General features: G+C 42.2%; 1 protein-coding gene across 4 annotated transcripts in view; it reads right to left on the bottom strand.

Annotated features, from left to right (window-relative positions):
* The window catches only part of Kif13b (kinesin family member 13B), a 147,693-nt gene that overhangs the window by 93,967 nt on the left and 37,400 nt on the right, over window positions 1-16,326 (bottom strand). For 2 of the 4 annotated variants that reach the window (XM_075949952.1, XM_075949953.1), the window contains exons 3-5: window positions 5,928-5,940; window positions 2,391-2,451; window positions 725-817 (exon numbers count right to left, since the gene is read on the bottom strand). In XM_075949952.1, the coding sequence (XP_075806067.1) occupies window positions 725-817; window positions 2,391-2,451; window positions 5,928-5,940 (167 nt within the window). The remainder of the gene's footprint in view (window positions 1-724; window positions 818-2,390; window positions 2,452-5,927; window positions 5,941-16,326) is intronic. The other 2 variants (XM_075949955.1, XM_075949954.1) reach the window with 1 other exon arrangement.

Raw genomic sequence — 16,326 nt, 5'->3', positions numbered from 1 at the left:
AAAAAATATATTTTCTTGACCAGGCAGTGATGCACACCTTTAATCCCAGCACTTGAGAGGCAGAGACAGGTGGATCTCTGTGAGTTCAAGGCCAGCCTGGTCTACACAGGACAGCCAAGGCTACACTGAGAAACTCTGTCTCAAAGAAACAATAAATAAATAGTATATTTTTTAATTTTTACTTTATATGTATGGGTATTTTACCCATATGTCTGTGCACCACTTGCATGCCTAGAGCCTGCAGAGGCCAGAAGAGGGTGTCAGGTCCCCCGGAACTTGAGTTACAGATAGTTCTGAGCCACTATGTAGGTGCTGGGAATCGAACCCAGGTTCTCAGGAAAAGCAATAAGTGTTCTTAATCACTGAGCCATCTCTCCAGCACCAGAAATGGGTTCTTTCTTTATGGTATTCTCTCTGTCATGATCCTTAAAGAACTACAGTATACAGACACAGCCAATAATAAACACAATGGTCACAGCTTTGCAAATTATTAAGAAGATTAAAAAACAATTTGCATGAGAAGAGGGATAAAAAAATCAATAAAGAAAAAGGATTTTAATCCCAATTTTATTGTACTATCTTAAAAAAAAATATGCCACTGACTAATTTAATCACCTATGAGAAAAACTAACACAGGGTAAGTAAGCAAGCAGCCCAGTAAACGTGGCTTCATCTTCTTCATGGAAGGATGCTCAAGTGTGAACTATGTGTTAGTTCACATTACCTGTCTGCCCGTAGGCAAAGATACAGGCGTTGTAGCCATCAAATGCATTCTGAAGGATGTTTTCCCCAAGGCACTTGAAAACATCATCTTGACCTAAAGGACAGGAAAATAATATTTTAAGGGCAAAGAACACACAAACAAATAAGAAATCAAACAAAACTCAATAAAATGAAACAATCTGCCTGTTTATCCCCAAACAAGATTTTTAAGCTTGAGAGCCTCTGCCCCACAGGTTATTTCTAGTTAGAGTGAGAAGAGACAGTAAAGGGTTCCCTGTAACACCTGCGTGAACAAGGCCACCCAAATCAAGCCATGCAATGCAGAGAGCTCAGGAGCTGCTTATTTTACTGTCCACAATTAAGATTCAACAATCTCTGTTTATTGTATGTGTTGCCACATGTGTAGAGATCAGAGGACAATCGTTAGCAGGTGGCTCTCCCCTTCCACCATGTGGGTCCTGGAACTGAACGCAGATCATCAGACTTGGTACAATCACCTTTACCATCTGAACTGCCTCACTGGCCCTAAACATCTGAAACTTAAACTTAGGACCTAGATATGCCTGAGTTCAACTACATACCATCCTTTTACTCAAAATGTACTAGAGTTCAGAAAAATCATGCACATCAACTCCTTTCTTTCCTTTTCTCATGAAAATTTCAGGCTACACAACTTACAATTCACAATAGTTAGAACAGAGAGTGATACCCTGGAAACAGGGGCTGAGGAGATTGTTCATAAGTTAAGAGCACTTGCTGTTCTTGCAGAGGACTTGGGTTCAATTCTCAGTATCCACACGGCAGCTCAAAACCATCTATGAAAAACTCTAGTTCCAATGATCCAACATCCTCTTCTAGCTAGCTTCCATGGGCATCAGGCATATACGTGGTACACACACATGCAGGCAAAACAATCATACACATAAAAAAATTAGAAGAACCAAATGTTGCTGTGCCTAGCAAAGTGTTCCATCTGCCTCACATTCTATTAATTTACCAGCTCAGTTATCACACTTCTGAATTTGGGTGATCATGGAGACACCACTTAGGCCAGGGAGACCAAAGGAACCTTAATGTTTTTTTGTTAACCATATCAGAAACAATAAAATATTATGTTCAGTGTGTAAAAGATACTGCTTAGAAACACGTGACCTTGACAGTCAGGGATGCAAGGAACAGAGGGCTGTCACACAATCCTAAACTTGTTGAGAACTGGGGCTGAGACATTTCTCTTTGGGGAGTAGTAGAACAGGGCAAGAGGAAACTGAGAGGGGTTGTGGTACAGAGAGAAGACAGACGCTTTGGCAGGCCTGAAGAATTAGCACCACAGAGGTTTTAAGGACTAGAACTTGGGCTCCCGTGTGGGGTTTCTCTCTACTTATACCAGGTCCCTCTACAGCACATCACAGACATCATAAGGGTCTGCATGCCTGTAATGAGGCTCCTGGTTCCATTAGAAGACCTCATGAGATCCCACAGTCACAGTATTTATCATCTCACATAAAAACATCTCACTGAAGCCTCCCGGTCCCTAGACAGCACAAAATGCTGGAAGCAGTTGCCTGGACAGTGATTAAAATTTACACCAAATGATACCATGGCAGTGGGTGGAGAACACACAAGACGCTTCCACGTTACTAACTGCACAGAACAGTATGCTTAGTTACCTGCATACTTCTCTCGGACGGATTCATCCATGGACCAGAAACAGTGATCATATGCAAATATCTGTTGCAGAGGGAACATAAAGTGCATTAAGAACAAAACTTTAACATCACAATTGCCATTATAATAATGCATAGCATTATTATAACTTACTAGTCAGGCCTTATGGCACAAACCTGTAATCCCATCGCGTGAGAGACTAAGGCAAGAGAAAAGCCAAGTTTCAGGGGAGCCTGGCTACATTGTGATCATGTTTCAGCTGCCCAAACCCTCAGATAAATACTGACACTTGAGGTCAGAGAGTAGGGGTTAGTGATGCATATAATCCCACAGTGACAACACAGTGATCCCCTTACATAGAAGACATCTCCAATGGTCAGAGAAGCCTGTGAGACAAAATGCACGACAGCAACTATGTGTGTGCAGCTATAAAAAGGAAGTTTGCTTTTACTTCTTGGTGAGGTGGTTTTCTAAAGCAGGGTCTTACAACAATTAATTAACACTCTTAGTCATTCTCTCTCTCTCTCTCCTCTTTCACTTAAAGTATCTACCCAAGTTTACCAGCACTTACCTAGCACAACTTAAGTCAAAGAAAGCAAACTTCAAGAAGTTTGGGACTCTTGTTTAGAGGACTGAAAACTAATAAGGAGTATTCTTATTTACCAAAAACACTGAGTGGCTCCCTTTTCAGTTTTAGCAATTTTGTAAATTACTACAAATACCTTTTAGCCCAAAACTTCATAAACTCAGTGATAATCACACTAGATTTAGTGCATGCTCCACTTGCAGATACAAATTAATGAGTATTTTATACAAACAAAAACTGTCAAGTATGTCTTGATAACAGCTTTTATGTAGCTATTATCTTCTTACTGTTTTAGAGCCTGCCCACTTTGTCAAACATTGTACAGTGAACATTGCCTTCCAGAGACTATGTTTGTTTCTCTTGCTAATGAAATGCTTTGCTCCCTCATAAAACAATATGTTGGCCGGGCGGTAATAGCGCACACCTTTAATCCCAGTACTTGGGAAGCAGAGGCAGGCAGATCTCTGAGTTCAAGGCCAACCTGGTCTACAAGAGCTAGTTCCAGGACAGGCTCCAAAGCTACAGAGAAACTCTGTCTCGCAAAACAAAACAAAACAACAACAACAACAAAATAACAAAACCAAAAAACCCCAATATGTTCACTATGTTGAATAGTTAGGAATGGGCTTGGTTGTAGCTTAGTGGTAGGTACAGCACTTGTCTAACACATACAAAGTCCCAGGTTTGAGCCCCAACAATCGAGCAGATTAATTGTACTAATTTGTGGATGTTAAAGCTAAAAGTTATGTATGACACAGAGCAGGCCTTCCATCTGAGTGGTTTTCATGCTTTTAGGGTTTTCCACTATAAGCAGCAAATACTATATTATACTATTTTTTGAGTTTGAACTTTAATGATTTGTTTGTTTGAGACCAGATTGACCTCAAGCTTCCAGAGATCCGCACCTGCCTTTGCCTTTCAGCTGCTGGGATTGAAGGTTTGCAGCACCCCACACCTGGCTCCATTCCTTTCTTTATTATTATTATTATTACACTTATTTAGGTGGGCAAAGCAGTGGGTTTCCTTTTGGCATTTATGTCATTTCATGAATAGGCCATTTTAATTTGTCCCCTACCCCACTGTCCTCCCTTGTTTCCTTTCTAAATAATCATTAGCTCTTTAAATCCAAAATGTTTCCAATAAACAGAAAAGAAATACATAGTCACGCTAACAAATTCCACAGAAAAATATAAAATAAAAATAGAGCTTGTGAGACGGTTCAGAGGTTAAAGGTGCTTGCCACTAAGCCTGATGATCTGAGTTTGATTTCTTAGGGCTCAACTGGTGAAAAAAAAATCTGATTCCCAAAAGTTGTCCTTTGACCCCCTAAGTGCTTGACATCGCATGCACACGGCAGGGTAAGTATGTGAGAGTGTGCATACAAAATAAATTAATAAATTTTAAAATAAATAAATGAAGGTCTCCATTTGCCAACCACACCTCTACCCCAGAGGAAGCAATCTATTAAGAATGTGGGCTTTTCCCCTTTTAGACTTTTTTAAAAAAATATTTATTTATTATATATACAATGTTTTGCCTGCATGTGTCTCTGCAAGCCAGAAGTTGGCACCAGATCTTATTATAGGTGGCTGTGAGCCACCATGTGGTTGCTGGGAATTGAACCTCTGGAAGAACAATCAATGCTCTTAACCGCTGAGCCATCTCTCCAGCCCCTCCTTTTAGACTTTTTGTCTTGCAATACATTTCTCTAAGCAGTGAGAACAGTTCACTAAATAAACATAGCAAGTTTTTATTTCCTCATATCTTTACTGGTCTCCAGCTTCTGTTCCAATAAAAAGCAAAATTAACCCAGCACCTTCTTCACAGAGAAAAAGTTCAGACATATAAGGAGACCAGTGTCATATCCATGCACTGTTTAAAAGGTCATTGGGGATCCCAAAAGGCATGTCTACACATATTTTAGCAACAGTAACAGCATAGAGTTACAGCTCAACCACAGGCTGTAAAACAAAAACAAGTCCAAGAATGTAGACCAATGGAATTTCCTGGAAGTTCTAAGTCACTTCAGAGAACTGTCCAGTTAAAAGCTCCATGCTGACTTAAGAGGACATATAAGAATAAGACCCACGGGGGCTCAGTGCTTAAGAGCATTTGCTGCTCTTGCAGAGGACAGGGTTTCTAGCACCTACATGGTAGCTTATAATCATCTGTAACTTCAGTCCCAGGGGGCCCTATATCCTCTTCTCAATTCCATGAGCACCAGACATGCACAAGGTACACATACATGCATGAAGGCAAAACACTCAGACACATAAAATAAAATAAAAAAATATTTTTCAAAAATTAAAGACCCTTGGAAGACAAAAGAAGTCAACACTCCCACACAAAAGTTGGCTCAGTGGGAAAAAGGGGTCTGCCATAAAGCCTGAGTTCAATCCCTGGTGCCCACAAGGTATAAGAAAAGAACCAATGCCTGAAAGTTGTCCTCTGACCTCTACACATGTGCTGTGGGTGTGCAAAACACACACACACACACACACAATTAACTTTAAAATGTAATTAAGAAAACTTAAGGGCGGTCTCAGACTTGGCTCCAATGTGAGATACAAACACAGACCCTAGAGGAATCTGAAGTCCAAAATGAGGGTCCCATCAGAGGACTCCACAGGTCTGGCAAAGCACCCCACTGCCTAGAAGCAATATGAATTGGATTGGCCCAGAGTGAGCACATTGTGGAAAAATCAGTTTCATGCTAATCTATGGCACACAAGAAATCTGTGTTGGGTTGCTAGGAGACTGGGAAGAGCTGGCCAAAGTCACTGCTCTCCATAGTCCTCCAGTCCTGTCTGGGCCAATAAGCAGCTTTGGAATCATGAGACAGCCAAAGGCTTATACTGCTTTTATAAACTAGCAAGGAGAAGGAGTTTTCTGTTTTGAATACTTCAGGGGTACACACAGGAATTTCTACAGGCACCATGTGAAGAACTCTTACCTTCGGCTGGCTCCTGAGTTCCAGAGAATGGTGTCGCCATGGACATGAAAGAAAGGGGACAAGTGTTAGCAAAGAAGCATGTTTAGAAAACTCTTCTTGGACAGTAAAAGAAAATAAATGCATGCAAATTTGCAATAAGAAAACAAAACAGTAGCCAGGCACACACACCTATAACCTATGAGCAGAGATGCTGGAGGCAGGAGGATCAGGAGTTTAAGGTCAGTCTGAGCTACATAACAAGTTCAAGAGCAGTCTAGGCTACAGAAGATTCTGTCTCAAAGGGGAAGGGGGTGACAAGGTGGAGAGGGAAGGTAAAAGGAAAGGGGATAAAAAAAGAAAAGAGAGAAAAAATATTATTTTTGAAACTAGTAAATGAAAGGTAAGTTAATACCAATGATGGGAGGGAATAGATTACAACTACCGTGTCCCTCTCCAGCAGGAAGGATCTGAACACTGGGGAAACCTTTAGGGAGAGTCTTAAAGTCCTAATGGCTCTGTTTCCTTGCTTTTGCTCATCCTGTATATGCCTTATAAATAATTCTTTCAAAAGCTTGACTTCTGAGCCAGGTGCAGTGGCACCTACCTCTCTGTGACCCCAGACAGTGAAAGTGGGTTAAGTAAGAGGACTGTATAGGTCTGTGACCAGCCTGGGCTTCATTAATTAATCCTGTCTCAGGCTGGAGAGATGGTTCAGTGTTTAAAAACACTGGCTGCTCTTCCAGAGACTGGGATTCAATTCCCTGTACCCCCACGGCAGCTCCAGTTCCATACAGTGCAATACCCTCTTTTGGCCTCCTGGCACCAGGTACAACATGCAGTGTACAGATATACATGCAAGCAAATATCTGTTAACCACCATCCCCTCCAACAAAAACCACCTGTCATCTGATTTCCCTTCTAGAACTTTCCTGAGCTTTTATACAGCGGTAGCTTATGCTCTTACCTATCCAGATTTTTCTATCCAGTAGGACTTCTGTTCTGGCTCAGGAAAAAAATTGCATTTAAAGGAACAATTAATTGATTGCCAGTGAGCTCCTATTCACTGGGCTGCTCAGTACACACCCTCTTCACTTGCCTGGGCACTTCAACCTCCCCTACAGCCCTCTGTCTGAAACTGCCAGGAAAAAAAAAAAACAAAAACAAAAACTAAGGCCTGAGATCCCATGAAGAACTCCCACAGACCCTTCACCCCAGATCACCAATGGTCACCCCTGAACTGGGCTGCTTTCATGTGCTCCCTCGTCACAGACATAAAAACACAATTATACTTCTTTTTCCTTGGACCTACTGAAGGCAGGCGTGCCTTCTTCCCTGGCACTCAAGGGCAGAATTCCAAATAGCAGCCATGCTCACTTAGGTTCACACAGCAAACTCAAACTAATTTAAGGATGAAACAAGTGCATTTGTCTGTTTTTTGTTTGTTTTAAGATGAGTCCTCACTATGTCTCCCCAAGCTAGCCTTGAACTTACTGTGTAGAGCCAGTTGACCTCGAATTTGTAGCACTCCTGCCTTAGGCCCAAAATAGTGCTGTCATTAAAGACAGAAACCTCTCCTGACTTAAGGAAAGTCCTCCTGATTTTGGAGTGAAACAAGAATGGTGATACCTGGTCCTTCTCAGAGAACCGAAACATCCAGCCTAAGTTTGGAAAAATACTACATACAAATGTCCCCGCTCGTTGTCCACAAGTTTCTTGTCCCTTTGTCTCCTATGATTCTCTTCTAAAAGAAATCTGACATTTATTTGTACCAAATGACTTGAAATGAAGACAATAAATGTCTAGGAAATGGTGACAAGTATCTGGTAGATTGGGGTAAAACATCCAACAGAGTTAAGATGTTAAAGAAAATGTGTTTTTCTTTCTGGACTAAAAAGATATGGGAAACCTTCCTGACAAAAAGCCCTAGGTTGGTGAGATGGCTCAGAGGGTAAAGGCGCTTGCTGCCAAGCTGATGATTTCCTGAGTTTGATCCCTAGAATCTATAGGGTGGAAGAAGAGGACCAACTCCCACAAGATGTCCTCTGACTGCCACACATATGCATAATACACAGGTACACTCACGAGTACATAATAAATGTAAAAAACCATTTTAAAACCTTGGAATCTATAACACAGGTTAATGACAAATGCTACCATTGTTACAGATTTTTGTAGGCAAAGCCAATTCTCAGTTGTGGTCAGACTGGTTAAAAACGCAGCCATGCATCTGAGGTGTCTACAGGCCAAGAACACATCACAGATGCACTAATGAGTCCAAACTTACAGATGAGAAATTTAAGAATTAGAAAAGTTAAAGGACCAGCTAAAGTAGTCCTAGGTCTTCAAACCCCCCCAAGTCCACCATCTTCCTCCCATGCTTATTCAAATAACTCAGATTTTAGAACCCATGAGCCACACATTAACCAACACTCTTGTGAACAGTGGCACCTACCAATGAGTTCATTCCCTCCATTCTGTTACCTATAACCTGGTTGGTATTTTGATAACTTGATACAAGCTAGAGTTAATTGGGAAAAGGACCCTCAATTGAAAAATGCCTCTATCAGGTGGCCTGTAGCCAAGTCTGTGCGGTAATTTTCTTGATTAACAATTGATGTGGAAGGGCCAAGGCCACTGTGGGCAGTACTTCCCCTGGGCAGATGATTCTGAGTTGTATAAGAAAGACGGCTGAGCAAACCATGAGAAGCCAGCCAGGAAAGTAAGCAGCACTCCTCCATGGCCTGCTTCAGTTCCTGCCTCCAGCTTCCTGCCTTGAGTTTCTGCCCTGGCTTCCCTCAGAGATGGACGACAAATAAAATAAACTCTTTCCTTCCCAAGTTGCTTCTGGTCATGGTTTTCAACACAGAAAAAGAAACCTAAGACATACCATAGGGCTCCCAGGTGGGACTTACGTCAGCATTTTACTATTTAATAAGTATATGAAAATTCTTCCCTTTTCTAAGAACAAAAACATACATCTAGCATATTTCAAGCCTAAATAAAACAAAATTTTAAAAACTTTTAAAATCAGCTCTTCCTAAGAGGCTACCAATAAATATCAAACTGAACATATGACTCACTGCAGAAGAACCGACGAACTCACCTGAATTCAAAGCAGCCCAATAAAAGCAGAAACAAACCAGCAAGTCAATTACAGGGGTACATTTCCAACTACGAAGCCTGGGAGCCAAACAACAAAGCTCGGGTAACCTGCTGGTCACAGGACACCTCAATACATAATTACAGCTCCTTACAAAAAGAAGTAGATTAATTAATGAGACCTTGTCAACAGGGAGCTGAAATCCCATACAGCCACGGCTCACAGATCCCAGGATCCCTTACCCAGAAACCACGGCAAGCCTCATCACTACAGATACTCTTGAAGCAAAGAAATGCAGCCAGTTCCTGACCCATCCAAAGGGCAGGCACAAAGCATGTCAGCCACAGTCTTCACTTCCCAGCTCTGCTGAATTAATTTTCTTGTTGCTTAACTTCATTTTTAAGTACTTTCAAACTTACAAAAATAGTACAAGGAATTTCCACCCAGACTTGCTCAAGCTTCCCTACATGCTAATGACTTACAGAACCCCAGTTAAGTGACCAAAGCCAGGACAGATCTATCAACATATAACCAACCTATTAAGTTTACAGCCAGTCCTACTCACATTTCGCCAGCTTTTGTCACTGGTGTACTTTTTCTGGTCTAGGACTGTGGGCTATATGTTGTCATGATGTTGGCTGTGATGGACACCTGGAAACACTGGCCACTTTGTCTGCAAATCGTCCCTCAGACTAGCTGCCTAGTGCTCCCTCATGACTCAGCTCAGCCTGTGTGCTTGGCAAGTGTCAACACAAGCAGCAGATGACCCTGTGCATGCATCCCACCAGGAGACATGAGATGTCCAGAGCTTACTCTGCTTGCTGGCTAGGGTGTGACACTCTCCACACTCTAAGGTTACCATGCTTCCTTTTGTCCTTGATAGTCAGCTAGCAGGAAGAGGCTTTGAGACCATGCAGAACCTCTCTATCTCATCACACTTCCAATCATGAACTTTGGCATCCAAATGCAAGTCTTGTCTGCAGTGACTAACGTCTCCCAAGTGGTGAACAGACAGCCACAGCACTGGAGATGAAAATGCTAATAATCCAGGTGGATCAACATGGAAGGTGCTGCTGTTTTGGAAGAGATCAGTGTGGAAAACATGATGTGGCTGCGGTGGGGGCTCCTGTCTAGCGTGTGCAAGGCTCTGGGTTCCATTGCCAGCAATGCCTGAACTCCACGTGTAAAGGCTGGGTATTTCAGAAAGAAACTGGCATCTGTGATAAACTATTCTCTTACTCTTTCCTACTGATCTTGTTAAGGGGCCTGTGCTCACTTCTCACTCAAATAATAAATCATACCATAAAAACCAATCAAATTACATTCCTAATCTCCAGACTGATAAATATGAAGACATTCAATGATGATTTTTACGTACACTGATAATCTTTGGGAATGTCTTATTAATACCTTTGACAATGACAAAAATAAAATTAATACATGATATAAAAGTAATTCAAAAATATTATATATACTTAAGACATAAACAAAGCCAGGCAGTGGTGACACACTCCACTTGGAAGGCAGAGTCAGGTGGATATCTGAGTTTGAGGCCAGCCTGGTCTACAGAGTAAGTTTTAGGACAGCCAGAGCTACACAGAGAAACCCTGTCTCAAAAAACTAAATTAAAAAAAAAGAACATAAACATGTCAGAATGAATTATAAATCAACCAATTACCACTGTCAACCAATAAAATCTAAACACCACCACCTCTTCTGTCCTTCACTGTTTTGGGGGTGTGGGGAGGGGAACGACTGACTTGACTATATAGTCCTGATTGGCTGGCTGGCTTGGACTTGATATATAGGCCAGACTGGCCAGGAACTCACAGAAATCCTCCTGTCTCTGCCTCTTAGTGGCTGAGGTTAAAGGTCATACCACCATTCTGTCCACAATCATCTTTCAATTCTAAAGATTTAAACTGCTGAAATGATCATAATTAAAATATACAGAATCTCTGACTACACGATCCCACTCTGACACTCTAAAAAGCACATACACATCACAAGGAGCTTGAGGCTGGGATGCAACTCGGCCTGTAGAATGCCTGTCTAGCATACATGACACCTGGGATTCCGCCCTATCACTGCACAAAGCAGTGCTTTAGTTCCCAGAGCACAGAAGGTGGAGGCAGGATTAAGGTCAATTAGAGGCCAGTCCCTTAAGAGAGCCTATCTGAAGAAACAAAGAAAGAAAACAAAGAGCTCGCTTTAACCCAGCCACCCAGAGTAATGATGCTGCTTCCTCTTTTGGACTCAACTGGCAGTACCAGCAACCAAACACAATATGATGACAGTGAGTTCTCACTGGTCACCCCGCCCCCAACCTCTTTTCTACACACAGAACAAAGCTGACAGGACTAAAATCCGGTACTAAATGACCTCGCAGGTGCTTCTCAGCCTTCACAGGCGGGTTTCTGTAAGAAGTCTGGATATCATTACAATCCCAGCCCACTTTTTCTTCAACATCTGGAATATTCCACTCAACTCTGAAGAATATTGAGCATCACTGATAAAACATGGCTTTGAGAATGGGATGCAAGAGGCTTCAGCACCTGAAAACATCAGCAAAATAACCAAACTACTGGAACTCCACAGGACCTACTACAAGAAGAGGGACTTCTCTTTAATGTACAAACAGCCTGCTTCCAGCAATGGATTATCTAAGGAGAGGAGAAAAGCTGATTAGGATAACACATGGAAGGGAGATGTTTCACTGGGCTACTTGTTCAGCTCTGTGTAACTCCACAGTGTGCATGTGTGTGCATGTCTGTGATGCTGGGAACTGAACTCAGGGTCACATGCATGCACCTTAGGAAAGTATTGTACCACTGAGCTACCTTCCCAGCCCTGGAAAACCCTTCTTATTTACAGTAATGATGAACAGTAAACATCAGTAAGATCCACGGCAACTCCCTGTCAGTAATGTCTGCAAAGCCTCCTCAGCACACCCACAGACAGCCGGTCCCTTCACTCAGGCTACCTCAGCACTTTCCGATTCCATGTTCCCACACCCAGACAAGGCCATGCTGCCACTGCTGCCACCATCTGACTTCTCTGCTTGCTTAAGCCCTCCCACAGAGCAGAAAAGTGAATCAGAAATGCGGATCCATCCACGAGAGCCCACACCACACCAATGACGCGAACTACTCCACTGCACTCTGGCCATCTGTCTCTTGACAGCAGGTCTGTCTGCTGTCATCTGAGGAGCCTGTGAATCTCTAGAGATTGAGCTGCTTCTTTTATCAGAGGCCAACACAAGACGCTGCTTGCTCAGTAAATGCCTCCTGTACTCTGTTGGCAACCTGGCCCCTGCCAACACTCAATGTCCCCAGCTTTCCTTCACCCACACAGCATACACACTGCCTGTTCTGGGATATCACTTTGTCAGCCTTGACCCTGAAAGGCTAACTCTTTACTCATTTGATTCTCGCCTTGATTAAAGTTCCCCTAGTCCTAACTATTCCTTAGACATCCCTAATCCAACCCTCTTAACACATCGCAGTGTTCTCTGCAGAGCAGACCTTTCGCCACCATCCCTCCTTCCTGAAGCCACCCAGAAACAATAAGGCAAATGAGAAATACAGAGTTCACAGTCAAAAAAAACCAGGAAAGCTTTTAAACTGAAGGACATGATACAGAGACAAAATAAAATAAAAAAATTTAAGGGGTCAGGGTAAATGCACCAGGTTATCCCAGAAAAAGAAGAAAGACCCTAAAAACAAACAAGCAATAGGCAGGACATGTTTGAAGGGCATGGGCAAACCCCTCCTGGCTCCAATTGCCTTCAAAACTTCAGGCCACCACCTCTGACACATAGTCCTTGAAGAAAACTGTTCAACAGCCTTCTACCAGAATCTTTTAACTACACAAACCACACTGGCTCAGAGCAGAACAACAGCCAAGACAATGACCACAGCTCGTGTACTTTGTAATGATAAGACTTTGGACACAAGGAAACCTTGATCTAAAAACTCCATAATTTCAAACTGTCATACATCTAAAACTGCAATCACTAATTAACTCAACTGATCCCTAACAAATCACCTGCCCTTTCACATCTGTAAAACACGCATGCCAGCAAAAGGGGTACACACTCATTGTCCAGGGATGGAGAAACAACTCAAGAGTACTTGTTGCTCAACCATGAAGAGTCAGAACCCAGTACCCACACCAGGTGAATCACAAATGCCTGCAACTCCAGCTCCGAGGGATCTGATGCCCTCCTCTGGCCTCCACAGGCACCTACACATATGTGCATGTGTGTGTGTGTGTGTGTGTGTGTGTGTGTGTGTATTCACAAATACATAAATAAAATCTTTTTTTAAAATAGCCATTGTCTGCCTTCATTATAAGAAGGTATAAATTTGTTCAAAGAATATTTATCAATTTCTGGTGCCTTTTTGAAGCATATATATAAAATGAGTGACGCATAGTCATTTGAGTAACTACAAATTCAAATAGCATCAAAGGTTTATACATACATTACTGGAACTTTCTGGACTCCAAGCAGAGAAAACTTGTGACTTTTACTTCTCTGAGGTCTCGTGGTATCCAACTGTCTAGTGTGCTTTCCTCCTTAAATGGACTAATGTGACTAAACTTCTCTACAGACAAGGAAAAACATTTCCAAGTGACATTAACTAACCCTCCCAACCTCCCAACCCAACCTGCACCTCAGTCTCCAACACAACACAGGCCACAATGCACTGCACTGTCTAACTCTCACAGTACTAACCCCAACTGGAAAATTGGAAGGTTTCACATTAGAAAACTGGAGTTTCCAAATTCTCTTGCCACTGAGAAAATCTAGCCAAGTTCCCCCACAGCAGCCACAGCTACCACATCCACCAGGTCCTGCCGGGGACAGGCTCCAGTTCTACTTCAGAAAACAGGAAGTTTCCTTTTTCTCAGTAGGAGAGCATAAGCAACTCACTCATTTATACCTATTAAGAAGATGACCCTATAGCTCCCACCTGCTCAGTAAATAATTTGATACTCTTTAAACTTGGCTAGGGATGTAGCTTAGTAGGTAGAGTGTTTGCTGGCATGTGCCAAGCTCTATGCTCAATCCTGAACATCACATAAATCAAGCATGGTACCACACACCTGTAATCCCAGCACTTGGGAGGCGAAGGCAGGAGGATCAGCAGTTCAAGGTCATCCTCAGTTACATAGCAATTTTGGGGTCAAACTGGACTAGATTAAACTCTGTCTCAAAATAATAAATAAATAAATAAATAAATAAATAAATAAATAAATAAATAAACAAACCAACAAACATCCGAAACAAGGGACCCCCAACACAAATGTCACTCACAGAGGTAATGTCATCAAAGTTAGTTACTATCAAATCCAACTGAAGTAATGAGCAGTGGCAGGTCTAGAATTCAGACTGAAGTCCGGAAGCCTGGGAACCTCAAAGAAAAAGCAACCAAACATGTGAGGTATATGCCACCCGTGTGTCCATACATGCTAATACATGAGAGGTAGTTCATTTCAGGATGCAATGTTGTCTAAATCCTCTACAGTTCAAACTGGCTAGCAGAAGGAGAAAACTTGAAATTTCTAGCTTATTACTATAATCACTCCCCCAAAATCTATTGCTCAGAAAGTCTCCTTAACTTCCCTGGGTTCAACTAAAGAAACTAAAGATTCAACACCCAAATGTGTCCAACTTCAAGACTCACAAGAAAATCAACTGTTCAATTCAGTGAAGATGCTGCCAGTGGTTCCCACCTTTGTAATGTCTCTCCTCTTCACTGTCATTCATACAGACAATACTTGTTTCAGCCCACATGGGTCATGGCTTTTGTTTCATTTTGCTGGGGGAAGGAAGCAGTGGAGTTTTACTTTCTGAGCTCTCAGACTAGCATCTGCAACCTGAAGCAGATTAGGATACAGTCTTTACGGGATTCCTATGAGTTTTGTCCTGGCCTGTTTCCAGCTGGAAAGACTGAAGATGGGACAGAACACAGCTAATGACAAACTCTGACCCTGAAGCTCTGTAGCAATTTGCTCAGAATAGTCAAGCCTTGGTGAAGGACACCCAGCTTCCCTCAATTTTGCCCCATTTACTATTCAATATTAACAAAATAAACCATGTATAAACCCCACTTCTAGCTGGCCTGCTTCCAGCTTCCCATGCCAACATCCCCAATTCGGAGTGCTGTACCCCTCTAAACAGATGGCCTCTATGATGATCTTCATTTAGAAGTCAGAGGCTGGCCAGCTAACACTTTAGATTCTAAAAATGTAACCACCAAATCCCAAATATGAATGTAAGGTATCAACAGAGCAACAGTAAGTTGTAAATGTGTGTCTCTATCATGAGATATGTTCAAAACAGACTGAAAGGAATGAACATGAGAAGGAAAAGTGTGTAGGGGAAGCATTACTGAGAGTTAAGAAGGAAGTTGTGTAATCCCAGCACTGGGGGATGAGGCAGGATGATCAAGAGTTCAAGTCCAAGACAGCAAGCCTGGGACTCACACGACAAAAGGTGAGCACCAACTCCTGCTAGTTAACCCCTGACCTCATGTATACTTTAGCACATCCATGTACAGACACATACAAACAAAATAAATAAATGTAGTAACTTTTTTAAAGTTCAAGGAGAACCTCTGTGACATAGCAAGTTCAGGACCAGTTTGGGCTACATGAACCCTGTGTCTAATTAATTAACAAACTGGGAAATGCATGCATAACATCAAGCACTATGGAAAGAACTAGAAAGCACCTTTTTTCTATGACTCCATTTTCTGTATTTTGAAGTAGGCTCACTGCATTGCACACTGGAGTCAATTCCCTGGGCTCAATCCATCTTACTGCTTCTACCTCTTGGAGAGCTGGGGTTATAGGTATGAGCTACTGGATTAGGCTGCTCCCCTTTCCATGTGGGCTCAACTATCTCCTTGACTCTCTGCCACTCTGCATGCCCGACCTCAAAAATTCAAGGAATGAGCCCCCACCTTGTATGCATCCCGGATGGGCATGAGCCAAATGTCAGTGAAATAGGTCAGGCTTGGTTGACTTATAAACTTATTATGCCAAATTTCACCCATCCTAAGTGTACATAGTTCAATGGCAGTTAGCAAATACCACCTCCACCATGGATACTTAGAACACCTCCACCATCCCAGAAGCTCCTTCATACCCCAATATGTTGGGTCCAGGTTCTACACTAGTTTCAGGCCACCATTTGCCACTGTAGATTTGTTTTTCTTCTTTGTCTTTTCTGGACATTTAACATGAACAGAAGTACACACAACATTGTCTTTTGCATCAGGTGTCTTTGACATAGCACGTTTGTGAAGCTCA

The sequence above is a fragment of the Microtus pennsylvanicus genome, chromosome 15, assembly GCF_037038515.1.
Source record: "Microtus pennsylvanicus isolate mMicPen1 chromosome 15, mMicPen1.hap1, whole genome shotgun sequence".
Taxonomy (NCBI): Eukaryota; Metazoa; Chordata; class Mammalia; order Rodentia; family Cricetidae; genus Microtus; species Microtus pennsylvanicus.
Note: the sequence above shows the minus strand (reverse complement) of the source record. Positions and strands in the feature narration are given on the sequence as shown.